This window comes from Lepidochelys kempii, chromosome 17, assembly GCF_965140285.1.
Source record: "Lepidochelys kempii isolate rLepKem1 chromosome 17, rLepKem1.hap1, whole genome shotgun sequence".
Classification (NCBI taxonomy): Eukaryota; Metazoa; Chordata; order Testudines; family Cheloniidae; genus Lepidochelys; species Lepidochelys kempii.
The window spans coordinates 3,511,432-3,538,684 of NC_136396.1; the positions used below are offsets into that span (position 1 = coordinate 3,511,432).

The following is a 27,253-nucleotide window of genomic DNA, read 5'->3' on the forward strand; positions in this document are numbered from 1 at the left end:
CAGTGGGGTTTCCACCCCTCCCCTTGGGAGCTTATTCCACAGCTGGGCCAAATCCTGAAGCCTTTACTCAATTCTTAGAAATATCCAACTGGAAGTCACTTGGAATAAAGATTTCAGGATTGGCCCTCAATAGGTTGCTTGTCATTGGATAGTCATTGCCCAGCCCCTGTTTTATTCCTTATGGTCAGTGTGCCACTGTTTTTGGCTTTAATTCTGTCAATAATTTCCCAATGCCCCTCCTCAGATATTTGTGTTTTTCCAGACTCATCCCAGCCAGGTGCTAAGCGATAGGTGTATACCTTTCCAACAGCCATGCAGCACCTGTTCTTCAGTGTAATGTGACACTGCAAGTATGTTGGATTTGAGTCCTTCCTTCTTCTTACTTGAGTCAGATATGTGTATGCACCCTAGCTATGCTATTGCCTTCCTGTCTGTAATTGTCAGTAGTGGGCTGTGATATTCATAAGTACCTATTAACATAGGTGCATGCAAGTTCTGCCTGAGACTCTAAGGCTAGCCCCTCTCCATTCATCTCAGTATAATCTAGAAAATAATTTCACATTTCACTCCTCAGAGGCTGACATGATCATTCCTGTTAATTCAGACTTTCCAATAAATTGACAGTGTGGTGTAAAAGTCACTCCCTGATTGCCTCTGGTCATCACACAGCCTCTTCACTAATTGTGTGCTAGCCTCATTTTATTTTGTGGGATCCTTTGCTTTCTGGTCCAGATTCAATCACCCAGATGTTCAGAAACTCCTTTATCTTATTTTTATACAAAGGGCGTCCTTTATTCAAACAAACACACTGCGGTCATTGTTCTCAGCTGGGAACTACTGAACAGCAGTTCACCTGTTTCCTATGTAGTCTACCATTAATCTACCAACCTCTGTGCTGATTTAATGTAACATCATTCTTTGAGGGGAAAATAAATCCATGCAAAAGTTGTTTCCTGGTCACTAGCCTTGCATTGATTAGGGTCATGCTGGAGGACAAAGAGCCAGTGAGGAAGTTAGGCTGAATGGGCAAATCCTTTCATTTTTATCCCGTTGGAGTTCAGTGGAATGAAAAATCAGCTTAGCCAGAGTATCTGGAAGGTTTTGCTCTGGTGTTTGATCTGTTTGGTGGGGGGAGGAGAGTAGTTCTTCCAGGAACCCCATTTCCGCCCCACCCACTTTCCTGTCGCTACCTGTAAAGGCCCCACAAGGCTGAGAAGGCTTCCGGACAAACCCCCGTCCATACTGCTCTCTCCCCAAGCAGTCTGTCATACTAGAACACAGTGTCCCAGAGGCCTGGGCATTGCCTAGTCTCAGCACCCTTGGGGAGTGACAGACCCAAGGGTATCGTAGACACAGGTGTCCCGTGGGGGACAGCCATTTGCTCTTTATTAAGCCACATGGACTTCACACAAACTGGCCGTTTGGTTCAACTTAACCTTTGAACCTTTGATCACAGGACCCTGGCTCTTGATCAGAACAAATTCTGTAGAAGACTCTGAAAAAAGGTGCACACACAGTGCATTGGGTGCAGCTCTGTTAGAAGCTGAACATAAGAAAGCTGGTCAGGAGGCGAACAGGATGTCTTAGAAGAAAAGTAGAGCTGGGCCATGTAGAGTAGGTGAAGCTTTTAAGTTTCCATCAGGGACACAAACGAGTCCCTCCAACATGGGTGTTCTTCTCAAATCTGCCTTCAATGTGAAGTTTGTTAAAATATAAAAGTTATCTTATAAAAACTAACCCCTCTGGCAGGGCCAGTACTGCTGGCTTCATGCTCAAGGTTAGTGACGCTCTGATCTAGAGGTCAGATGGTCCAAGCCCTGAAGCAACAGTAAACAAGGGACAACATCCAGCAGACAAAAGCAAACAAGAGAAGGGAGACACACAAACAGGGTGTAGCATACAATGCTTCCATTCTCATTTTTTCCATAGAAATTCATTTAATTCCTTTTGTTATGAAGATGCAGCTGTGTATGGTGCACAGGTTGAGCTCACTGGGCAAAGTCTACCCAAAACAAAGAAATTGCCTTTTTATTTAATTTCCTTTTGTGGTTTGCTGTGGCCCACTGGTGGCTCTCAAATCCCCTGGATGCTGCAGCCAAGACTAAATACTGTGTTGTCCACCACTCCGTTACTTTGCCCTATGGTAGTGCCGGTGCAAGAACAGGGGTAGTAGCTGCAAGGATGTAATTATTCCATGGGGAAACATGGAGAGGACAAATACAAGAGGGAGAAAATTAGAAACCAACAGAGGGTCTTCTCCTCCTCCCATTGGAGTCAGTGGCAAAGCCCATGATAGATAAATGGAGGACTTATAGGTAGTTTTCAGAAGCCCTCAGAGTTGGCCTGACTGCTCCTGCTAAGGTCAGTAAGCATAGTTAAGCCAACACTGGGTGCATTTGAAAATCCCACCTCTGGGTACATCTATGCTGCAAAACAACATCTTCGGCGGCGAGTCTCAGAGCCCAAGTCAGCTGACTCGGGCTCACGCTATGGAGCTAAATATCGGAGTGTAGACATTCCTGCTCAGAAGGGAGCACAGGCTCTGAGACCAGCCCCCCTCACCAGGTTTCAGAACCTGGGGTCCATCCTGAGAAGTTACATCTACACTGTTTTTAGCCCCGTAGCATGAGCCCAAGTCAGTTGACCCAGGCTCTGAGACTCTCTGCTGTGGATGTTTTTTTTGCAGTGTAGACGTACCCTCACTCTCCAGTGCTCTCAGCAGAGCACTAAATACACTTGACAGAGCAGCCGCAAAACTCTGATTCACTGAAAATGTTATAAAAGTGGGAACAATCTTAATTCTGGGGCAAAACCTTCCTACTGAATGACAAAAGCCTTGCCCCATTGTGGCCAGCTGTTCATGCCCTCAGTCACTGAGGCTCCCTAGCTATGAACAATCCTTTGCATTCAATGTCTGTGATTTGGAATGCCTGTAAATGTCACTTCTTGGACAGAAGCCTTTGGCTGAAATCAGGCTGCTTGACTGAACTCTTCCTACACCCCCACCCCTACAGCGATTTGATCCAGGAACCCTTTCCAACATGTGATTTATATCTTGATCCATCACGGTGGTTGGCAGCACCAACAAGGAGCTCTCTGGGATAAAGGACAGAGAAGGTCCGGGGAGGGGGTGTCTCCTGGCATAGGCTCCAGTGGGCTCCAGGGAATGTGCTAATTTTCACTCCATTACAGCCCTTTATCTCAGCCTTGCAACCTTGAGCTCAGAGACATTATCAGCTACAGTCAGAAAGCTAGAGTTAACCATTTAAATGCCAAATGGCTCTGATCATCAGCCCTGAAGTTATTAATAAACAATAAGATATAACCTGTTTTTATTGTTCAAAAGGTCACTGTGCTTGAGCATAAGCTTTCGTGAGCTACTTATACTAAACAATTTCTTGGCTGGGAGTACTTTTCCCAGACCTGAAGAACAGCTCTGTCTAGCTCCAAAGCTTGTCTCTCTCGCCAACAGAAAAGTTGGTCCACCTTATTGTCTCTTTAATGTCTGTCTCAAGTTTCTCTGTCTGCAAAATGAGGCTAATACTAGTTTGGGGGGTTGTGAGAATTAGTTAGTTACAAACTGTGTGTGCATCAGCTTTGCTGTCTTTGCTGCTGGCAGGTGATATGATGCCGGAAAAAATTCCTCTTAGTTGCAGGGCATGAATGGCCCGCTTCATGGGGCTCTGGTAAATGGAGAGAAGCATAGCTGCCTGCAAAATGTGCTCACTTTAATCAGTTCAGCATGCACAGGGTTAATTTCTCCATGCCTTCAGATTGTTTTGTTTTCAGAGATTCTGAACCATTGCCTCCAGCTGTTGATTTTCATTGAACTCGGGTGACCTTTGTCTGTCCAATCTAGTTAAAACCTGCTCCATTGCCCAGAGCCTCTTCAGAGAAAGCTCAGTAAAACCAAGCACAGCTGCTGGGATACTAACATCCTTTTAAACATTGTCATTTCCAGTTGCCATGTTTCCTTCCTGACCTCTTACGGGTTGGAGCTCACCTGGTGTTTTCACAGGATACTTTTCTCTGTCTCCACTTTTCTACATCAGTTTTTAGAGAACTGCCATTACAAAGTCTGGTGAATGAAGAAGGAACAAACTGCTGTGGGCAGCAAAAAATCCCACTTAGCCGAACGCACAACTTGAATATTAGGTTTCAGAGTAACAGCCGTGTTAGTCTGTATTCGCAAAAAGAAAAGGAGGACTTGTGGCACCTTAGAGACTAACCAATTTATTTGAGCATGAGCTTTCGTGAGCTACAGCTCACTTCCTCAGATGCATATCGTGGAAACTGCAGCAGGCTTTATATATACACAGAGAATATGAAACAATACCTACTCCCACCCCACTGTCCTGCTGGTAATAGCTTATCTAAAGTGATCATCAGGTGGGCCATTTCCAGCACAAATCCATTGTGTAAAGAGTTGTCACTTTGGATGGGCTATCACCAGCAGGAGAGTGAATTTGTGTGGGGGGGTGGAGGGTGAGAAAACCTGGATTTGTGCTGGAAATGGCCCACCTGATGATCACTTTAGATAAGCTATTACCAGCAGGACAGTGGGGTGGGAGGAGGTATTGTTTCATATTCTCTGTGTATATATAAAGCCTGCTGCAGTTTCCACGATATGCATCCGATGAAGTGAGCTGTAGCTCACGAAAGCTCATGCTCTAATAAATTGGTTAGTCTCGAAGGTGCCACAAGTCCTCCTTTTCTTTTAACTTGAATATTAGTATCCTCAAATGCACCATTCAAGCTACTGAAACAATTTTCCACTGTTGGTAACACCAGTGCAGCTCCAATGGGGGTAGCAAGAATGAGAACACTCATGGAGAAAAAGCTACCAATGCTGTTGGTACTTTTAACACCATATTATTTAAATCAGCTCTGAACAGGGCTAAGCAGCACAGTGGTGAAAATGCTGGCAGCCAGTCTATAGGGCTCCCCTTTTTGCCACTACCAGTGTTAACAGCTGTGGGGAAATTTTGCCAAAAGTCCCATAGTATAGACACAGTCTAAAAGCTTGACCTTGGAAATGCGCTGAGCTGTGTGCTGAGGAGACACTTTTCCGTTGCTCTGATGCAGATGTTATCATCCCTGTCGTCTTGGGAACCGTCAAAGAGACAAGTGTACTGGGAAATGGGACTTCTACGCTCAGCAACAAACAGCTGGGACCATTCTGAATCCAAATCATTGTGTCAGTGCGAAAAGGTTATGCATTCACTTGGCTGCTAAGCTGCCTCAAGGCAATAATCAAACTATTACCGGACAGGAAGAGTGAAAGAAGGGTTTAACGGATCCTCATGGGTCTTTAGCAGCCTTAGGGTATATTATTGCTAATGAAAAATTATTATATGTACTATTAAAGTAGTGAACACCAACAGTGTGCGTGGCACCTGGCAGTACATAATGACTGGGGATCATATTCTGCTCAGTTACATCACAGTAAATATGGAATAATTCTGTTGACTTTAGTAGAGTGACTTCTGGATTTACGGCAGTGTTACTGAGACCAGTGTTTGGCCCATGATCTCTGCCCCAAGGAACTCACAATCTAAAATACACAGATAGAGTAGTTAGACACAGTGCAGATACAAAGCACACGAAGGTAATGGGGTCAGAGAAGAATTTGATCCATTACTTTTAATATGTAATTCATCAGTAGATTTTATTGGAAAGGCTTTCTGGGTAAATTGTGTTTTAAGGAAGTATTTGAGTAAAGAGAGGGTGGACGTTTTCTTTCTGTGCGGGGGGTGGAAACTCTGATGGAAGGGAGCAGAAAGCAAGAATCACTGAACAAATAGACGTTGATCAAAGAAAATAGGTGGTGGTGGTGCTGAAATCTAATTTAAAACCAATAACAAGTTAAACTCTTAACGAAGTGGGGAAACTATTGACCAAACTGCCGTGCTTCCCTTCCAGCCCTACCAATATACCAGTGTTCCTTGTTCAACCCTGGGAAACTTGCAGTGCTTAGTTCGGATGGTTTTCTTCAGTTGATAAAATTAACTTGCTTCCAATCTCGGAGAAGATGAGATCTGTCCTTCAGCATATTATGGATACAGCAGGGAGCCATGACGTGACTGATTGTGTTTTTCATTTCCAGGGACCTTCCAGACGATCCAACTGTTGACTGGGACACACATCTCCTCTCTACTTTTGTGCTAAAGCACATAGAAACCAACAACATCAACCTGGTAATGTGCAACTTTCTACAGCAAAGGGATTTTGCCCACAACATTCTATGCTATCACTATTCCAGATTCTTTGCTCCCTTTTAAAAAGGTTTATTTTTTGTAGAGTTTTGCTTAGAATTTTACTATTGGAGGCTCCTTGGGGCAGGTGGGGAGGGGAAAGGAGATGGTGTCTACCCTGTTTTGAATCAGGTACATTACAATCTTTACCCATTGCTGTAATTCAGCCCTACAAGGCACCTTTATGTGGTCATTTTCCCAACCTTCTCTAAGAAGTCAGCAGCCTTCACTGAAATTCATTGTCAAACAAACTCAAAAACTCGGGGCAAAGCTCCTTTGAAACTGGTAAGTTTCACCATAAATGAGCACCAGGTTCATTAATTTAGGGAGCCTGCAATGCAGCCCAAAATTAGGCTTGCATCTTGTGATTTCAAGTTTATGTGTGAGCATTTGTGCAGCTTTTGTGTCTATTCCTCTGAAGATTCCAGAAACTCTCCCATGCCTCTTTTATAGGTAAAACAAAATCAGACTAACCCTCTTCCAAATACTTTAACACCTCCAAAGAGACCAAAACAAATAAAACAGCCTTATAAAATAAAATGGGAAAGGATGACACTGTAGGTTAATGGATGGATCTTTCACCTCCGGAGACCTCAGGTCAATTCCCGACTGTTACACAAGTGAAATGAGCTTGGAGAGGTCTTACCCTAGTCACTAGTGGATGTTTGTTTACATTTTAAAAGCAGTTTGTCACAGCTGATAGTCTTCATCTATGAAAAACCCAGGATTGTCTGAGAGTCAGGGTTTGAGATATGTTGGCAGAATTCTGTGTTGGGACCCAGGACTGGAATCCCAGGGGGATCGCTGGTCAGGACTCAAGTGCATTGGAAGATCTGTGTGGGAGCCCAGGACTGAAACAGTAGGGTTTCTACAGAACAGGATTAAAGCACTATGTAGTGAGGAAATATGCACAAAACCCCTCTCTACTAAGTGTGGCTGTAGTCTGGCATGATAGTCCCTGTGGTGTGGTGGCTGCCCCACACAGGCAGGAGCAGGGTTAAGGCAGCCGTGGAGAGGCTGCGCAGCATCCAGCCAATCAGGAAAGGGTTTATTGAGAGAGCCAATCAGGAGAAGGCTTGCTGGAGCAGCCCATATATAAAGGGCTGCTCAGCAGAGTAAGAGGCAGTCTCTCCCTGGAGGGCAAGGGGTAAGGACTGTCTGCTGGCCAAGGAGCACTGGAGATACTGCAGTGCTGGGCAGGGTAGCAGAGCAGTAAGGGAGCTCTTGGCTGACCTTGGCTAGACTGAGGCCCTGAAGCAAGGGCAGGAAGATGCTAGGGCTATGGGGGAAAGTAGGCGGGGGAAATAGGAGGAGAGGCAGAAAGTGGCTGCCAGCTATAGGGTTCCTGGGCAGGGACCCAGAGTAGCAGGTGGGCCTGGGTTTCCCCCTCCTTTACCCCTACTTGCCAATGAGGAGATTGGCCTAAATCCAGACTGCAGTTTGCCCCGGAAGCCAGGGGCTAGATTAGAGACTGCAGTTGCTGCTGAGGCAAGTGAAAGAAGTTGTCCCCCAAATTGGGGAGACAGCAGGCTGGGGCACAGCCGGAGGGCTGGGTCCCGAAGATATCATGGTGGAGAAAATGGAAGTAACGGCAAGTGAGACACCGCTAGTAAAAGGCGCCCTGGTGGTCCAAGAGAGCTTATTCCCAGCACGACCAGCAGGAGATGCCGCAGCGATGGGTCGACACTGTTACAGTCCCTCATGCTTCTTTAGCACCAAACTCACAAAATATTGAAAACAAACCCCACGGCAATATACAAGACAACAAAGGAGGGCAGAGACTGTGAATCAGAGTCACTCTGAGTCTTGTAACACAGGAACTGAAAGCTCTTTAGCAAGAGACAGCTCATGCTTCCAACTCTGTATTGATTCTGAGGCTAATTATCCATGAAATTCATTGGTGTGCACAGGGAAGTCAGATGCAGCTTTCCTACAGTCATTCAGTGTATTTCGGCCCTGTGAATAGTCAGGAGTTTTAATATGATATGAAAGCTCTTAATACAAGAGGACTTGGATTGCATGTTCTTGACTCTCTTGGGCAGCAGCGCAAACCCTTTGAAGTCCCAGTAGAAATCCTGAATCCACTAAAACTTCTCCTGAATAACGAGGAAGGGTTGGAGCGCTGTCTCAGAGGAAACGAAACGCAAGTTTTGTGTGGTGCGGAGGGCATAGGAGGCTTAAGTCTTGCAGTTATGTAGTGTGAGTTGAAAAATCACGTGCATTGGTTTCAAAGCATGAAACATGAACATCACAAGTGCCCTTCATGCTGTGCAGCTAGCATGGCATGTAGCCTTGTTAATGATGAAAGCAATGGACCCTGACAACCTGGATCCATGGCTTTTGGGACCCACTGCATCCCTCTATCTGGACGTGTTCAAACAGTTCACTGAACTGCTCTGAGCTTGGTCTGTGTAAATGGAGGAGATTTGTTTCCCAGACAAATGAATCTTTGTCACTGCCATAGAGGGCCACCTTGGAAACTTGCCAGGTGCCAGTGGCATCAGATTTGCATCTAGATTTACATAATTTTAAACCCCCAGATAAATGCCAGTGGCCCAGATAGTCGCTGGTTCTTGTAACTTCCCTAAATCAGAAGTAGGAGTAGAGTTTGCCAACAATGAAAACAAGCGGTTGATTAGTTTAGTTGAGCACCTACAACTTGGGTGTCTTCTACATTGTAAAACTCTGTGGTGTGGGCTACAGGTAGCTCTTGTCCACACGTTGGGGTGTTATACCAATAAAATAAAAACCAGCAGGATCTTATTAAAGGGGAAAAGGCAAAATGCCACATTTATTGTGAATACAGAAAGAATCATAGTAAGCAGTTAGTTATAGCTATAACATTCCATTCAATCTCATATTTATTCACACATTCATTCATACAAACACACACACACAGGTTCTGCAAGGTTGTTATCATAGTTACCAGCCTTAGAGTTGCTCATGCCAAGCCACTGGACAGGTGGCCTGGACATGAGGAGGGAGCAGGGCGTTGTCAGATGCTCATCTGATGCTCCTGGAAGTTGGTTTGCAGAATCAGACCCCAAACTTCTTACTTTCTAGAGTCCATTTTTATAGGAATTTCTTCCTATGCCAGTCTATGGGAATTGTTTCATCATGCTGTTGCTGAATCGATCAGCAGATGGCACATTCCTGACGGCTCCGTGCTGCCAGATGTTATCTTGTTCTTTGGTTCTCCCATTCTTGAGGCTGTTGGGTGGATTCCAGTCTGCCCTCCGGGGGTCCTCTAGTTATTTCCACTTGACGCTTTCTTCAGCCGATGGACACTGGATTCTTAGGCTGGCACCTCCCTGATCATTCAGTTATTATCCACACCAAGCATCCATCCACATACATCCTCTATCTCTATTTTAATCACAATTGTTAACAAAGCGAGATGAGTACAACAAAAGGGCAGGAAGTCTCTGGGTGCTGTTTCTGTTGTTACAGAGTATTGCTTTGAGTCTCTCCCTGTGTGAGTAGTTGTTGTTACAAAGAATTGCTTTGAGAACAGACTCTGTCTTAGAATGTCTAACACAATTAGCAGCTTGCAAGTTTCAGACATAGAGGGAGAGAAACACTACCAAAAACCAAGAGACCTCTTAATTAGTAATACCCTGGAATTTAAACTATGGGGAATCAAACTCATTTGTGATTTTAATACAGAACTTCTTTAATATGATCCAACAGGGGGCCCTCCTGTCCAGAGACTAGGGCCCTGGCCTTGACGGGCAAAAACATTGGGTGTTTCAGCCACGTTGGCTTGACTGACTTACCTTACCATGACTGAAAAGCCTGGTTGAGTTACAGGCTAACATGGCTACACTCAGTTGACTTAACATGACTGAAAAACACACACCCTTTTGCCCATTAAGACAGGCACCAGACCTTACCCCAGCTCTTCTCCAGAATCGTTGCACAGAGAACTATATCTCGTATTTACAGAACTCCTGTGTCATTTGGCCATGGGGAGACATGCTAGAGTTCCAGCATGTCTGAAAGGAGGGATTGTGGGAGAGGGAGTCACACTATGTTCTGTGTATTTCTGTTCTATTACATAGTTACTCATTTCCCCAATTGCCCTGGAAGTCAGCGAGTAACTCAATCTCTTTGAGAGCTACAGGGACATGTGTCATCCTAGCTCAACATTAAATAGTGGAGACACAGAAATTAAAGGTTGGTGAACTCAAAGCCAAAACTAATTTATAAACTTTGGAAATAATTTCCTGCCTGCTAGATTTCTAAGTAAAAGCCAGTAGTGCAGGGAGTATCAGCCAAAGCCAGTCTGTCTCGATCTGGATTAGAAAGTACCTAGTGTATGTACCGCATGTTACATGCTATTGCTTGGGCCTCAGACAACCTCTAGATGATGCAATGCCTGTTAGTCAGGATCTCAGGCAATAGTGTTATTGGAGGCTTGGTGAAAGCAGAAATGGGATGAGGAGCTAGCATTCAGACTGTGCTGGGGCAGAGCTAGAGCTGGGTTCAAAGGTACCAGAATCTTATGAGTTACTCTCCACTTGGGACTGGTGGAAATCTCTCAACTTCAACTGCTCTAGAAAGATTCCCATCATCTTGGGCCACCTCCAAACCAGCCAGGCCCCCTCTAGTTTTGGAATTCAAACTCTGGACGTTGGGTTCAGATCTGGGGTTTTGAATCAGAATCCTCCAGCTCCTGAAATTTAAGAGACTCAAATTTGATATTCTAGTGTAGAAAGGACTTTATATGGCTTTGCAGGACACTGGGAACATAATGCAGCATGCACAGTTTGAATGCGCCTCTTGCAAGAATCTCTGCCATCCCTGCTTTCTCCCACCTTTCTTTGTGCTGTAGTTTTATCAGGTGTGCTTGAGGCAGGCAAAAGAATGAAAGGTCCTGTGGGCTTTCCTAAAGAGCTGGCACTCACTCAGACATCTGCAGCTCCAGTCCAGCCAGCGCTGCGATGCAGACTGTGGTTTGATTTTGGCCCAATAGCCCATTATTTTAAATTATAGTTTCTCTTGTTTAACAGCATGTGGGAGAGGGCCAAAGTGCTCTCCAAATCCAGCTGGATGTCTTCCAAAAACCTGCCCCACAAAGGACCAAAGAGGAGACCGCATAGGGTGTAATTTCTAATGACCTTTCCAAGCCCGTAAAAATTATATGTGGAGGAAATGGGGCTATAAAAGCAGGTTGCTCCTACAGTGTTTTCTTGGATGGCCCACTTCCTCAGAAAGAACAGAGAATCTGCTCCACAGAAAGGAAAATATCTATCCCGTCGGTCTCCTTGAGCAGAGGTGAGCTGCATTTTAAAATATTAGGCGGTGCCAGCAACTGTCAGGAGACCCAGTGTTTTTCTTCTCCAGTGTGCTTGATTTGCAGAGGAAGCTCAGAGTCTAGAGCTCTTAGCTCTTCTTCTGGTAATTGAGCAGATTTCCTCTGTGCTCCCCGCCCCCTCCGGAAGGGATTTCTGGTTCCTTGTTTATGTTGGCTGCATTGCTGGCTTCCACCAGTGAAAGTTCCATCTCCTAGATACCAAGATCATCTGGAAAAAGAAAACCCATCAGCACCAACAGCCACAGCTCCCTTTTCAGAACAGATGTGGAGAAGGAAACCCCCAAAGATTCCACTGAACAAGAATATTTCCTGTTCCAGCCTCTTGATCACAGAAATAGTCACACCCGTGTTCCAGCCCAGGCAGAATCAAGATGTGCAGGTTGTTCTATCTTATCCTGATTGCTTGCTTGCTTTCGTCATCAGCAGGTTGGGTTATGTTTTTAAACCAAACATGTAACTGGTGCTGTCAGGGTTCCCTCCCTACTCTGAACTTTAGGGTACAGATGTGGGGACCCACTTGAAAGACCCCCTAAGCTTATTTCTACCAGCTTAGGTTAAAACTTCCCCAAGGCACAAATTCTTTGCCCTTGGAGGGTACACCGTCACCACCAAGTGTTTTAACAAAGAATCAGGGAAAGGACCACTTGGAGTTCCTATTCCCCCCAAATATCCCTCAAAGCCCTTACATCCCCTTTCCTGGGGAGGCTTGAGAATAATATCCTAACCAGTTGGTTACAAAGTGGTCACAGACCCAAACCCCTGGGTCTTACGACAATAGATGAATCAATCAGGTTCTTAAAAGAAGGATTTTATTTTTAAAAAAAGGTAAAAATCACCTCTGTAAAATCAGGATGGAAAATAACTTTACAGGGTAACAAAAGATTCAAAAACACAGCAGAACTTCCTCTAGGCTTAGTTTCAAAGTTACAAAAAACAGGAATAAACCTCCCTCCAGCAAAGAAAAAATTCACAAGCAGAACAAAAGATAATCTAACACACCTTGCCTGGCTTTTACTTACAATTTTTGTAATATGAGAGACTTTTGGATGGTTTATAGGAGAAGGAGTTTTCTGATCTGATGCTTCTCCGCTTCCCAAGAGAACACACAAAACAAAGCCTTCCCACCCACCCCAAGATTTGAAAGTATCTTCTTTCCCCATTGGTCCTTTTGGTCAGGTGCCAACCAGGTTATTTGAGCTTCTGAACCCTTTAAAGGTAAGGAGGAATTCTAGGCTACCCTTAGCTGTATGGTTATGACCGATGCACTGTGTGGAAGGAGCAAAAGTTCCTCTGTGAAAGTTATCTCCAGCATGTGAAACACAAACTGGGAAGTCAGATTATAAAATAAATTCCCAAGGGCCAGGGAATGCATTGAAATGTGATTGCGGCGTACTTTCAGAATACTAGCAGTAATGAATACAGCAACCAGACTATATGAAATCAGTGGCCTGTGTGATAGACCCTAAACACTACGGACAGATGAGATGTCACTGCCAATCATAAGCTGCATGTCAGCAGTGAATGAAGTGATACCTGTGAATACAGGGCCAACATTTCAAAGGTAATCACCTAAGTTATACAGGTAAAATGTACACCCATATGCCTTTCTCCTACAAGACAGGTCACTGGATGAGTACAATGAATAACTGCACACACATCTGCATGCTTGTAGGCACAGTAGATTCACATACAAATATCTTGGGCATGAGTTAAGCAACGTCATTTGGAAATCAATCCCGTACAGTCTGTCTAGCACATTCAGATACTATCCCAATTTAAGCTATTTGTTATTTTAATTATGTACGGTAGACAGAGATTCTTATCTCTCCCCCATCCCCCCAGTATCTGAGCACCTTCCAGTAGCACATTTTGGCGATGTCTACACTGCACAGCTTTTAACGACCTGGCTGTGTTACCACAGCCGTGCCGCTAGAAGTCACGCAGCGTCGCTGCTGTTTGTCGGCTCTCCTGCTGCCAAAAAACTTCTACCCCCAACGAACGGCGTTCACGTTGTCAGCAGGTAAACGCTCCTGCCAACAACGCACGGGTCACACCGGCATTTGTGGCGGCAAAACTTGTGTCTTTCGGGGGAGGGGGTTAACACCTCTGAAAGACAAAAGTTTTGTCGTTCAATTGCCAGGGGAGACATAGCCTAAGTGACGTGACTAACAGTTGTCAGGGGTGGCTTATTCTCTCATCCTCTCCCCAGAGGAAGATGCGTGCATGCAGTGAAGTATGTTTTGTTTTGGTAGGTTTTTTAAAGTACATGCTGCTCTGTGCGTCTGTAAATATGTCCTGTCTTAGGGCCAGATTCTCCCACTCTGACTTATGTGGAGTAGCACCTTGCTACTCCCATTAAAATCATTGGGACTAATTGTGACCTAAGGAATGTATGACTTGGTGTAAAGGTGAATTTAGACTGTTAGTTCTTTGGGGCAAGGACAGTGTCTTATCTCTGGTGTATAGAGCTCCATGTGAATTCATTGCACTGTCTGGTGTTCTATCGTAACTCGATCAGCTCTCTGCCTTAGGGCCTGAGTGTGTGACATACTGTATGAGCTGAAATCCAGGAGGATCAGGCAAGCTCAGTACCTCACAGAACCATGCTTGTAGTGGGAATAGCCTCTCAAAAAGATGCCAAGTACAGAAAAAGGGGCAGTACTGAGTTATGCAAATTTACTCGGTGTGAAAGAGATACCAAGGAAACAACTCGTAATGTCTGGCAAAAACCAGTGGGGCTTCCACCAGACACGTTCTAAAGAGTCAAATAATGACCAATTAATTCTCCTGCTGGGTAGCCAAACTCATTGCACCAAATTACAGCTGCTGAGCAAAATGAAAAGTGTAACTGGGGACTCTCATAGGGTGGAGAACCTTTACAAAGGCTTGTCCAGTGCCCGTGTTTTCTGGATCTTTCTCAGGGTATGTCTTCACGACCCACGCCGCGGCAGCGCTTTAATGTGGCTTGTGTAGTTGCAGCTCCCGTCTCCCAGCGCTGTAAAAACCGCCCCCCCACCCCCGAGGGGAGCACGGCTCCCAATGCTGGTGCACTGTCTACATTGGCACTTCACAGCGCTGAAACTTGCTGCGCTCAGGGGGTGTTTTTTTCACACCCCGAGCGAGAAAGTTTCAGCGCTGTGAAGTGCCAGTGTAGACAAGGCCTGAGTCTGTCTTTGACTGTTGTTCACAAAGCACCTTCTGTGTTTGAAAGGGATGCCTGGGCTGCTCTTCCTGTAGGGTGGGTGGCGCAGCAGGTTGCAAAGCAGGTGGGGAGACTGTTTGATCTTCCCTCAACCTTTTACCCAGTGCTTTGGGCGTTGCCTGTGAAACTGAGTTGGAGAAAGGAACAGTTGTGAGTAAGCAAGGCTGTGGCATTTCCTCCCAGTACTAAAGGGACAGAACAGGCTGGGCAAGGAAGGAGACACTAGGGAGGTGTTGATTTCTTTGCAGACCACAGACCACACTACCTTTGAATAATGAAATAAAACCTTTCCCTGTGCAGACAAATAATAGTATATTGTTCCAACCTGACCAAGAGCCTGCCTTAGCCAAACACAGGACACTGTTAGCTGGTTGGTTAAAATAACATATTCCAGAAACAGGCTGTTTTTTCACAGTGTGATCCTGAAGTGCCTTCCCATTACAGGCACAAAAGTGATTTATGGAGCCTGCTGTTCCTGCCTGAGTGATAATGTCATGGTCTAGGGCCTAACAAAGCACAGTCTTGCCCTGCAGTTCACATGCACCCCAGTAATCTGTCAACTCCAGGAGAAAGGGACTTGTATAGTAGATTCTCCTGGATCCAGTAACCAGGAGTTTATGAGAGAGAACTTCTTCAGAGTAACTGTGAGGTCTGATTATTATTAGTAACGTGTATCCGGATATTTAGGAAGTGACGCTTCTCATCTTTCTGTCTAAGCTTTTACACTTCTCTCAGCACCATGGGGTCTGAATTATTATTATTATTTTATTTTATGTATTATTTGTATGACTGTAGAACCTCAGAGCCCTAGTCATGGACCAGGATTCCATTGTGCTAGTTGCTTTACAAACATGGGACTCACTCAAGCCTTCTGGCTAGGACAGTGCTGAGTTACACAAATGCCCAACCCCCTCGAATTTAGTTGCAACCTTTTACTGCACTCTGCTCCTTTGCTAAATAACTGTGTTCTGTGGGTTTTTTTGCAGCTGATAACCTTTGATGCGGGAGGAGTGAGCGGCCACGCTAACCACATCGCCCTTTACGCAGCTCTAAGGTACAGCGATGTTGTACAGTCCATTGCGCGCCTTGCCGAAATGCTATTTGAAACAGAGTGCATGTGGTGCCTGTGGAAGTAAAAGATTAATACTAGAGCCAAGCACTGCCTGGACCTCACCGATTCACCTCAGTCCCGACCTGCAGCACCCTCTGCTATTCCACTTGTGGGAACTGCCCAAAACTCTGCCAGTGCACCCGTGACCAGTGCACCCCTATCTGTTCTACTCCTGTGCTCTCCCAATATTTCTCCGCTAGTGCCCCTCACTGTGGGCTTGCAAGCCCCCACTCTGCTGATCCTGTTCTGGGCCCCTTTGTATCTACACTTTCTGACTCCTAGCTTTGTGTTATGAATGCACTTTCACCAAAATGTGATGCACAACTCACGTCCCATGTGCACTGATGGATTTAGAAGAATGTTTGAATGGAAGAGACTCTGGCCCCTGAATTCCATTCCCTGCAGTCTAGCAGGCCTGCATCTCTTTAACATCAGAGGGGTAGCCGTGTTAGTCTGTATCCACAAAAACAACGAAAAGTCCAGTGGCACCTTAAAGACTAACAGATTTATTTGGGCATAAGCTTTCGTGGGTAAAAAGAAGTGCATTTTTCCCCCAGGAAAGCTTATGCCCAAATAAATCTGTTAGTCTTTAAGGTGCCAACAGACTCCTTGTTGTTTTTGTTCTCTTTAACGTGTCTTCCCCCCAAATACAGAGTCACTCTCTGCTCTCATTCATTTAATCCAGCAGCTCCACAGCTACTGAGGGATTAAGTTTTATTTTTAGTGGCTGCTGCTGTTGCTTCTTTAATTTTTTTTGTGGGGGCAGCCTGTGTCACAGAGGAACTAGAGCATGACCACATCACTCATGGTTTCTGTGCCCTGATGAGTTCTCACACACACTGCTTTCAGACAGAGCTGCAGAGCATGTGCGGTGACCTTTCACACGCATTGATGTTCCTGCCTGCTGCTGTTCCCCATATGATTGTATGGGAAAAAAAGCAGCAAAGAGATCGAATTAACCCTCTCCCCTCCCTGTCTCTGTGTCAGCTAGTACCACGTATGGTACTTGCATTGGACTAACACAGTTAGCCTTTCAAACTGTCTTGCAGGATCCCCCAGGCACTCTTGTAGATGAAAAAGGTAAATTGGGGTGCTATTCCAGTTAATTAAATGATTTTGCACCCTGTTTGACCCTGTCACTTCTGCCTCATGCCCTCCAAAGGCAGGGGTCAAGTGGGCTGCATGACCAACCCCAGGATTCTCTCATATACCAGTCTCCTGACATACTGCTTTTGTGGCTGGTCCAGTTGCTGCTATTTCATATGTGTCCAAGCCCCAGATTTGTGGATAGCTATAAAATGTCAGGGCTTGTGGGGAGGATTTGTTTTTCTGCAAGAAATAAAAAGCATACATTAGCATTTTGCTTGAAATCCTCCTGTGGGGATTTTGAAGGCAGCCCCAAACCAACAGAAAAGAAACTTTTTTTTACAAAATTCTTTTCACCTAAGAATGAAGTGATGGACACAGTCCCTGTAATGGGCCCCACCCCATCATCTTCCCATGCCAGTGCTTTGGGATTCTTTGGAAGGAAGTCCGGGGAGAGTCCTCTCTTCTCCCCAGCATGCTTAAAGCTCCCATGTCCCAGTAACCACTCTCTGGCCAAGAGGGGCTGGATGTTTCACCGTGTCTCTGTCAGAAGAGGTGGCTCCAGAAACGTACCATGGTTCCTCGCCCGTTTGCAGAACTCCAAGCCCTTAATGGCCCAGTGATTAAGCCACCTGCCTTATCCCAGTTTTTGCCTTTTAAATGAGTAAGTATGCGAGAGTCTGCTACTGAAAAGTTTCAGAGTAACAGCCGTGTTAGTCTGTATTCGCAAAAAGAAAAGGAGGATTTGTGGCACTTTAGAGACTAACCAATTTATTTGAGCATGAAAGCTTATGCTCAAATAAATTGGTTAGTCTCTAAGGTGCCACAAGTCCTCCTTTTCTTTTTGCTACTGAAAAGTGTTAGTTTGACAGTCCTGGAAGCTGAAATCCTTCCACAGAACAGGTACAGTTTGGACAGCAGCAGTGCAAGTTATCCCATTCTGCCCCCTGCACCAGCCTCTAAAGCATGTGAGGTTGAAGCTTCATCGCCCATTCGATCTGGGGAGACTGCCAAGAATGCTGGGGGTGGGGTGACATCTGTGGCTGATTTGAGACTCGCCAGATCCATTTTACACCCATCAAATGGCACTGATGGGCTTCGTTTTATAGCAGGATTTCTCAAACTGTGTTCTGTGACTAACTGGTGGCCACAGAGCACTTGCTGGTGGTCCAGGAAGAGCTGGCTAGTCACGTAACAATGGTTACTCCCGAGAGAGACAGAGCAGTGGAAAGGAGAGACGAAAGGAAGATCAAAAGGAGAGAATGTGACTATTTTATTGCACTGAAGCCAGCTAACAATACATCTCTGCTGTCCTCATACGCCACCTCCTCCTCATAAGCTACTGCTGCAGTCGCCACAGGGATGCTTTGGGATCGGAAATGGGAGGTGGTTCCAACCCATCATGAACAAGGGGGGAGGTGACCATGAGACAATCCCCTTTTAACATGAAGTTATTTAGCTTGTAAAAAGTTCATGGCATGGACTGTACACTACTCTGTTGTACTGTGCCCAGCACAATGGGTTCTCAGTTGGTCCCTACGCACAAGGGTAAACATGATTACTGATGAGGTGCATGCAATGGACAAGTTTGAGAACCCGTGTTTTAGAAGACGATGATTAGAAGCACTTTTGTTTTATAGAGATGGGGTTGTACACTGATGTCATGGATGGCATCGAGGTGATTTTGGTTTGCATGAGTCTCAGGGCATTTCCATTTTAAACAGACCCTCCTGCCTAGCGAATGTGTGTTTTGTTGGCTTAAGATAAAATGGAATGTTCTCTACTGGGGTTTGCACACCCACTTCCTCTAGTGAAATTCATCTCTTCCCATTTAGAATATGAAAGAACAATCCCTTCGCTGCTTAGGCCAGAGCAAACTGAGTGGAAAATAGGAGCTGCTAATTTAACCATTGTGCATTATGTTGTTATAGCAACTGCATCCATAAAACTTATATCAACGAGGCCACGTAGAAAGCTACATCAAGGTATCATTAGTTGAGCAATTCTTGTCAATTCCATTCAGAAAAACGATCTAACTCCTCGTTTGTTTCCAAATGGCTGTAAACTCAGCGGGGGGTTCTAAATGAAGCCCTGTGGAGATGGTATTTGGGAGCTTAGTGTTTTATCATTTATGAGCTGATAATGATGCTGTTTGAGTGTCATTGATGCTTTGTTGTGGTTAAGTGCCCTGGCTTGAATCTTTCATGTGCTGTGTATGGCTGCCATGGGAGAGTTGATTTGTATTTGGGACATATGTACAAAAGAAAAATGTATTTGTTGTCCCATGTACATTGTACTGGGACATATTCAGATATGGGGTTTAATTGAATGCCAATTGCAAATAGGTAAAGAAAATGGCTAATATCCAGCCAAATCCTGCAGACCTTACTCTGACAAAACTCCCTTTGAGGCTGAAGACTGCAGAATTTTCTTGACTTAGGAATTCCAGCTCATGCTTAGAGACACGATGTGCAAGGAGCAGGTTCCTCTTCAGATGATTAGGTGGATGATGATGGTATGTGGCACCCACTGCTCCCTTTGTCTTGGACGTCTTCCCACATTGATGGAGAGCTTGGGCCTGATTCTGATCTTACACCCGTTTTACACAGCTGTGCCCCATTAATTTCAATGGCATTACTCCTGATTTCACCATGTAAGTGAAAACATAATGTAGCCCTATGTTTTCCCATGTCACCCTCCTCCCCTTTCCTGGACGCCTCTTCACTCCATCCTGGAGAAGGATTTCCTGGGATGATTCATTTTGAGTGATTTAGTATCTGTCTGTGTTCTAGCTCCAATCTCAAGTGGTGATGAGACTTCCGAAGGAGGAACGGGTGAGGCCTGAACGTTTTCCTTCTGGTGCTGGGACCTCATGTTGCTGTCCCTCCTTGCAAGAGTCAAGGTTGTTCTGTATTGTACATGTTCCAGTGTTTTTTCTAGCCTCGTTTTACTAATTCCAGGGGATGGGGAGAATCAAGGAGGTTAGAGACAGGAGTGCCATCTAAGGTCCATGCAGCCCATCTCCATGGAGTCCGAGTAAAATGGTCTCTCACTATATGTTTTTCTAGAGCTCTGTTGAGTCTGGTGTTTGCGGTCTCAAATGATTGGGCTTCCACCACTTTCTTTGGAGAGTCAGCCCACAGCTATAATACATCACCTTGATTGCTAGCTTATAAATTCCCTTTCTGAATCTCACCTCTTTCCTTCTTCCAGCCTTTTCCTCATTCTTTATTCTGACGAGGTTGTTCTGATGTCTCCCCCTGAGCGGAGAGCCACAAAAATAAACTGAGCAGAAGGCACCAAATTCGTTAGTACTCAGCAAAGCTATTTCCTTGGTAACAGTGACCATGCTTAAACAAAATAATAGATCCCTCTGGGAATAGCCTCCCCCAGATCGTTAAGATTTTAGCAGTTTGTTCATGTAGTTGATTGAAGCTGTAACCTTTCCACACTCCACCCCCACACAGTACGGAGGCGAAAGCAGTGTCAGCGATGAAGCAGCTCCGTCATTTGTGAACTGGAAGATCCCTGGGTCACCCCTTCTCCAGATTACTTTGAATTGGCGAGGCCCCATCCTTTGTTGCTGAAATATGAATGAGCATAGATTGTATGAATGTTTTAAACTGTGTTTTGCCTACACAGTGCGGTTCTGGGTGCAGGGGAAATGCAGCTGGCCAGTCCAGTTAGGGTGGGGGAGGTATTTCAGATTGTAAACATTCAACATCTGGCAAATCTCTCGCTGTATGTAACATCCCTGGGACTCCTAGGAGACTGGCTGCTCTTCCTGCTCCACATCTATTTCATCAGATTAATTGGGCAGATTAGGGGACAGGAACCTAAATGGAGCCCCAGCTGCGCCTTGCATTCCCTGCTATGCTCCTGCAAACTGTATTTCCTCAGTATGCCTTAGCAGATAGCCTAGTGAATACAGTGTAGGGTTTTATGTTCCCCACAGTGGGACCCTCTTAGAGTGAAGTCATGGATTTCATGGAACAATTTCTCTCTGAGCAGAGTGTCACCAACACAGCAATCTACCCACTGGGACTTTGACTCTGCTTCCCTCTCAGTGGAGTTTCCTGCTCTCTAAATTCCCTGTGAGCTAAACCCTGAAATCCTCACTCACTTTTTACTCACGCCTTATTGACTTTAGTGGAAGTTGCTTGTGCTCAGGGCCGCTCAGGAGCTGGCTCATACACTTCACTGGGAGGAGTATTGACTGAATAAAAAGAAGGACCTCAGGATTTGGCCCAATGGAAACTTTGCTTAAACAGTGAGGTCCTAATATTGCAAATTCCTGAGCACCTATGATGTGCCAAGGGCTCTCAATTCCCATTGATTTTAAGGGGAGCTGAGGCTGCAGGTCCCTTAGGAATCTCAGGAATCTTTTAATGCAGAGAGATTTCTTGGGTTCCCTGCAGGACTTCAGAGATTCTTTGAATCCTTTGCTGCAGGGATCCTGCTTTTCCTCCTCCTTCCCCTAGAAGGGGATATGGAAGGTGCCCTGTCTTGGAACTTGCCACTAGCATAACAAAGAAGCACAGCCAGGAATCCCCTGTCGCTTGTAAATGGCTATAAATCGGGTTGGGGCATTTTGGTGCTCAGTGGATGAGTTTCAACTATTTCCGTCTGTGGTTGCTTTCACTGCAGCATCACTTCAAAATAATAATAATAATAAAAATCTCTCAGGAAACAAACCATGGAAAAAGCTCCCGAAGGAGCCCATTTGTATCTTTTCTTGTCATGACCTCATGCCAGACTCTTACATTTCACCCAAACCACAGCACGTCCAGTATGTAAAACAACATTCCCAAAATGGCATCAGCGAAGAGCTGCAACCTCTCCCCTACTTGGAAGTGTTCCCTGGAGAGAGCTGCAGGAGGGGCGTGGGAGGGAGCTAGAAGATTGATTTGCGAGAGGAATATTTGTTAGTATATAGGGGCTTGAGTGGGAGGAAGAGCTTTGCCTCACTCTCTCTCGCTTTCCCTGCAAGCACAGTTCCTTCCCATCTATAGTCCTAAGAGGTATGAATGGATGAGCCTGTTGATTTCTCTGCAGCATTCCAACCATGTGAACCTTACAGTAACATTGCACTGTACCTTGCTCAGCCAGTGCTGTAATGTTGGCTCAGGATGGTGGTACTAAGGTCATCAATAGAGCAGCTCTTCCAGGTGAGAGCAGGGAAGGGTTGCAGTACCAGCACTGAGGACCTTCCATGTTAAAACAGAACTTGAATTTCCAATGGTGCTTTTTCCTCCTGAACCTTTGTGTGCACAAATCCCCTATTCTGCTACTGACTTGAACCTTCCTTCCCTGCTGATTGTGCCGCTGCTCTTAACTGGGGCTTCTCCAGGCAGGCTCCTTGCCGCTATAGTTTGTGGCCAGTGATGATGATTATTACTAGTCCACTCCTGGGGCAGCTCTTCTGTTTGTTACGTTAAGCCTCCCTTTCGATGCCTTTTATTTATAGGCGTAAATATCCTGACTGTCACCCCGGTGGCAGAGCAGAAAGTCCATAAGAGCGGAGTCTGAACAGAGGTGGGTGACTGAAGAAGTATTACAAGGACGGTTTCCTAGACTGGAGGTAGCAAAGGCTGTCATGCGATGGACCTTAGGGCTTAAACCTTGAAAGCACTGCTGTGGGAGCGCTCCCGCGGCAGCGCTTTGAAGGGTGAGTGTGGTCGCGCGCACACGTGGTCCTCCGCGAGGGGATCAGCGCCGAGGGCTGGGAGAGAGCTCTCCCAGCGCTCCTGGTACTCCACCTCCGCGAGGGGATCAGCGCCGAGGGCTGGGAGAGAGCTCTCCCAGCACTCCTGGTACTCCACCTCCGCGAGGGGATCAGCGCCGAGGGCTGGGAGAGAGCTCTCCCAGCGCTCCTGGTACTCCACCTCCGCGAGGGGATCAGCGCCGAGGGCTGGGAGCGCGGCTCCCAACGCGGGGGCACTGTTACACTGGCGCTTTACAGCGCTGTAACTTGCTGCACTCGGGGGGTGTTTTTTCACACCCTTGAGCGAGAAAGGTGCAGCCTTGTGAAGTGCCAGTGTAGCCACAGCCTCTGGAGAAGGAAAGAACAGTCGTGGAAGAATCTGTTTAGGGGATTGGTCTCCTGATCACTGCTTTTGAATACAGCCATGTCCTGCATTTCTGGCTTGACTTTTGCTTTGAATTGCTTTGCGTATTCATCACCCAGCGCTTCCTATTTTGTCTATCCCTGTATGGCTAATCCCTTTCCTCGAAACTAGCCAGTAACTAGAGATAATCATAGTTTGAAAATGACTAGAGGCACAATGCAGTTTACATACAATATACGTTTTGCCCAGGTTGATTTACACATGAAATGCACCAGTAAAAGACGATAACAATCTCTTTAAATATTACACAGGGTTAAATAACCTTTTTTTCACCCAAATGGTCCATTTTGTTTTTCCTTCAACAAGCACAAGCCTAGCTATGTAACTCCTGCTGCCATCTACTGGAAATCTGCAGGTCCAGCCAGCAGCAGGCTGGGCCAAAATCAGTGGAGATGTAAATGGTGTTACGTGTAAGCTGTTGTGAGTTACACACAGAGGGGGAAGGCAGAGTTGTAGCTGGAAAAACAGGAACGTTAAAGGGGAATGAGGCTAACCACCCTCCCACTCCTTCAGCATGTGACACCCACTCGGACTTATTGATGTAATTAACACCACTGTTTAGATCTCCCCTGAACTGCGCCCCATCTGCTCTGTTTTCTAAAGACTTTTTTTCTTTTGAGAGGTCCTTCTGGGTTGGGATTGAGGCCCACTGTGGGGACAGCATGGGGGAAGCATGCCCTACCGTTGCCCATGCTGTCTCTGCGCTCTGTGGATAACTAGAGGATAACTGACTCCCGGGCTCTCGATCGGGCACCTCCCCCCAGAATGAAGTCACTAAACCTGCAGACTCTGTCACTGAATGAAAAAGAGAGCAGCTACTCTGGGCAAGGCCAGAACCAGTGTCTATTCACAAGCTGGTTCAAACAATGGAAACAGAAGTGGGTTCAAACACTTGCGCTTGTGGACAAAGTGACATGATTAGGTTAACTATGCAGAGCCCTGTCTACCTGGGCTGGGGAAACCTGGCTAGCACTTCCCTAGCAAGTCCTCTGTTCAGCATGGCTTGCTAGAGGGGTGCTACTGCTGAGCCAGTGTCCCAGGCCACTAGAGACAGGACCCTAAAGAACAAGTGGTATTTGGTAGCTTCTTGCAGAGTTTCCTATATTGTAGCACTAGATGGTGAGAGCCAATTGGACATGGGTGGGGAGTGCTTATGTCCTGCCCCACCAGCCATCCAGCAATGAGGACAAGGAAAGTAGTGATGGATTAGGAGCAAAAGCATTTGTGGGGAACCAAACCTGCTATCTTCCAGGGTCAGTGGGAGCTGGGACATCCAGTCTCTGCTCCAGAAAGCTTATTTTAGGGGCTGGCATTGTGAGTTTTCATGTGTGTGTGTTATTTAGCCCTTAGTGCTTATACGTATTTAAAGAAGGATTCAAGTGGCCTCACTATATGTTCACCATGGTTTCTGTTTCAATTCACAGGTATCTGCACTCAGAGAGGAAGTTACCTGAAGGTACGTCACACATGTTTAAACAAAAGCATCAGTGACGCTGCAGACATGACATGTCTATTGACTTGCATGTTATGTCCAAGTCCCCATTGGAATAATTCACCTCTTCTTTGCAATGCAAATGAAATCTATAGCTGAACTCCTGGTTGCTCTTTCATACTTTTTCCTGAGCTTATGTTCCTGTACAGTCCCTTCTTCTGGGGCTGGGCATTAGCGTGACTCAGGCTGGTCTCCCACGGGAGTCGGGTTAGGTTCAAAGGCACCCTCTTCTCATCCTGTGTGTTTGTCCTGTCGGGATTGTGTGACACCAACTCCGCTTCTTGGCCTCTTGCTGTGTGCACATAGCTGCTGTTTGCAGGCCTTTGCCTTGCTCTCCAGTTCTTTTGATTTGTCTGTTTTTAGATATAATATTAGGCCTAGACATGAAGGTGAAAAGGGCTTTAGCAATGCAGTCAGATGAAGAACTCTAACTCAATAACATTGTTGCTGAGAATGGTTTTATAGCCAAGTTTAAACGCAGTCCTAGCTATATTATCCTAGGTCAGGTTCCCTCACCAACGTGGGCAATATGAGAAGCACATATTAAAACTGTGCTATGGATATTATCTGGAGGAATGGTCCGTCATACTGTTTGGCTAGGAGGGGTCTCAGCAAGGCCCCTGTCCACACTGCGGGACAACAGTAGCCAAAGCAGAGGAGAGGAAGAGCAACATGCTTCCTAACTACCCTCCTTCTGATGCTTTTACTCCATGCTACCCAATCCCAGAGCAGATCCTCGGCCCTTATCTCTCCCCCACTCCTCCCAGTGATCTGCTCTGGGAAGGAACTCTTGGAGGAGTCAGCTCTGCCCCCAGGCACAGAGATCCCCAACCAGTCCGGTCATCCCCACCCAGCATCCAAAAACCATCCACACTTTGCTGCCGTTACCTTAATCTCAAATCCTTTTTGGATGAGAAGGGTTGTGTGTCATACAGATTTGTGTGTTATACAAGGATTTGAGTGTGTCATACAGAGTTGCTTTTGCTTCCCTAGTGATTAAAGGTTGAGGGTCATCCATGTGGTGGAGCAAGCGTGGGCCCAGAAGCCAGAATCTCCTGCTCTTTTATCCTGACTCTGCCACTCTGTGGCCACAGTCAGGTCACGTCCCCTGAATGGGAAGGTTCACACTGACCTCTCCCCATGGGGGATCTGGGGGGTTATGTCTGTGCAGCATTTTAAATGGGCAAAGAGCTGTGTGTGTACTGAGTATTGTCCAGAGATTGGGCACAGCATGAACAGCAGGGGTAGCTGCAAAGTGCTGGGAACAATGAAAAGCAAGTGCCTAGGTGTTACTGCCATGCTGCAAGGAGACAAATATGTCAGACCCCATCTGTGATGAACCCCCTTCAACAGGCTAATGCAGTTTGACTAGACTTGGTTTAAGCATGGTTTGGCCCTGCCCTCTCAGGCCAGAGAGACCATGTCTAAAACTGGTTCAGATAACCAATGTAAGACCAGCATAGATGGCGCCTCAGTTTCTCTGGCAGCGCCAGTGGGCTTCTGAAGATATGCATCAGGCTAACTGCTCTGATTACATCACATCTTACATGACCTACAAATGCCAAAGGAGTCGGGAGCTCCCATGTTGCTGCTTACATTAAGCCTTTCCAAATATAGTTCCAGTCTCATTGAAATTCCCGGTATTTATAATTCGATCTGGCAGGCATGCAGGGCCATGCATCAGAAGGGCTTAATGAAATGATAGTGACGTCGGGCCCGCCTTGGCTGTCTGGAGCACAGCTGAAAAGCATACTCAGCCCAAGGAAAGGGCCTGCTCCCTTGCCAGGAACTAGGAACTGCGTGCATTGAACCTGTGTAAGCCCATGGGATCAAAGAGCCCACAGGAAATGATTCTGCAAATAGTCTTTCACTGGCATTTTGGGTAGCGGTATGCAAATGAGTACCCCGAGCATCCCACTTTGCTTCCTAATTCCCATATTGAATGTGGCCACAGCAGGAAGCTGAGTCCTCCCGGCCAGCTCTGAGCAAGCAGGCCTGATTCAAGAGCTGGGGACAGCTGGTTTACACACATCCACGGTACATCCACCTCCTGGCTATAACCAGCTCCCAGCCAGAAGAGCCAGTGCACTAACATCTAGCAAAAGCAATGCAAGCCCCCTGTCATAGATAGCTCTGTAAGAGCCTACGTCATTCCAGGCACACTTGTTGCATACGTTTGTTGAAACAGAAAGCCAAGCTGACTGGGCTTCAGAACTCCAGCAGCTGATCCGCTAGCTAGAGAGGTCACACTAGCCTGGCCAATTGGTAAAGCAGCTGACTAACAATCTTAAATCTATCCTGGGGTCACAGTCACGACCGTCTCCTCCACAGGTCTTCGCCTGAGAGTGTCACAGGAGCAAGCCCATCAGTAGCGCCACTTGACATTCCCTTTCTTTTACCCTGGCTGGCAGGAAGGGCTTTGAATCTCTGAGCCCTTCCCATCTGTAGCTGGACTGTACATTCCCTACCAGCTTCGTTTCATCTCTTCTTCTCATTCAAAGTGATCTCTGCTGGTGGTGCCTCATGACCCTAGTCGTATTGCTAATGCAAACAACTCCTTTATTTAAGGTTTAAATTGTGGCTGCCTAAGCTGTTCCCGCTCTGTGCATAGAGGACTTCAGCCTGTGGGGCAGTAAAACTGGCACCTTTCACTAAATTCACTT

General features: G+C 46.1%; 1 protein-coding gene across 1 annotated transcript in view; it reads left to right on the forward strand.

The window, feature by feature from the left end:
- PIGL (phosphatidylinositol glycan anchor biosynthesis class L) overlaps window positions 1–27,253 on the forward strand; it is an 86,686-nt gene that overhangs the window by 53,076 nt on the left and 6,357 nt on the right. The window contains exons 3-5 of the mRNA XM_073315457.1: window positions 6,107–6,197; window positions 15,760–15,827; window positions 24,523–24,554. Coding sequence (XP_073171558.1) covers window positions 6,107–6,197; window positions 15,760–15,827; window positions 24,523–24,554 — 191 coding nt within the window. The remainder of the gene's footprint in view (window positions 1–6,106; window positions 6,198–15,759; window positions 15,828–24,522; window positions 24,555–27,253) is intronic.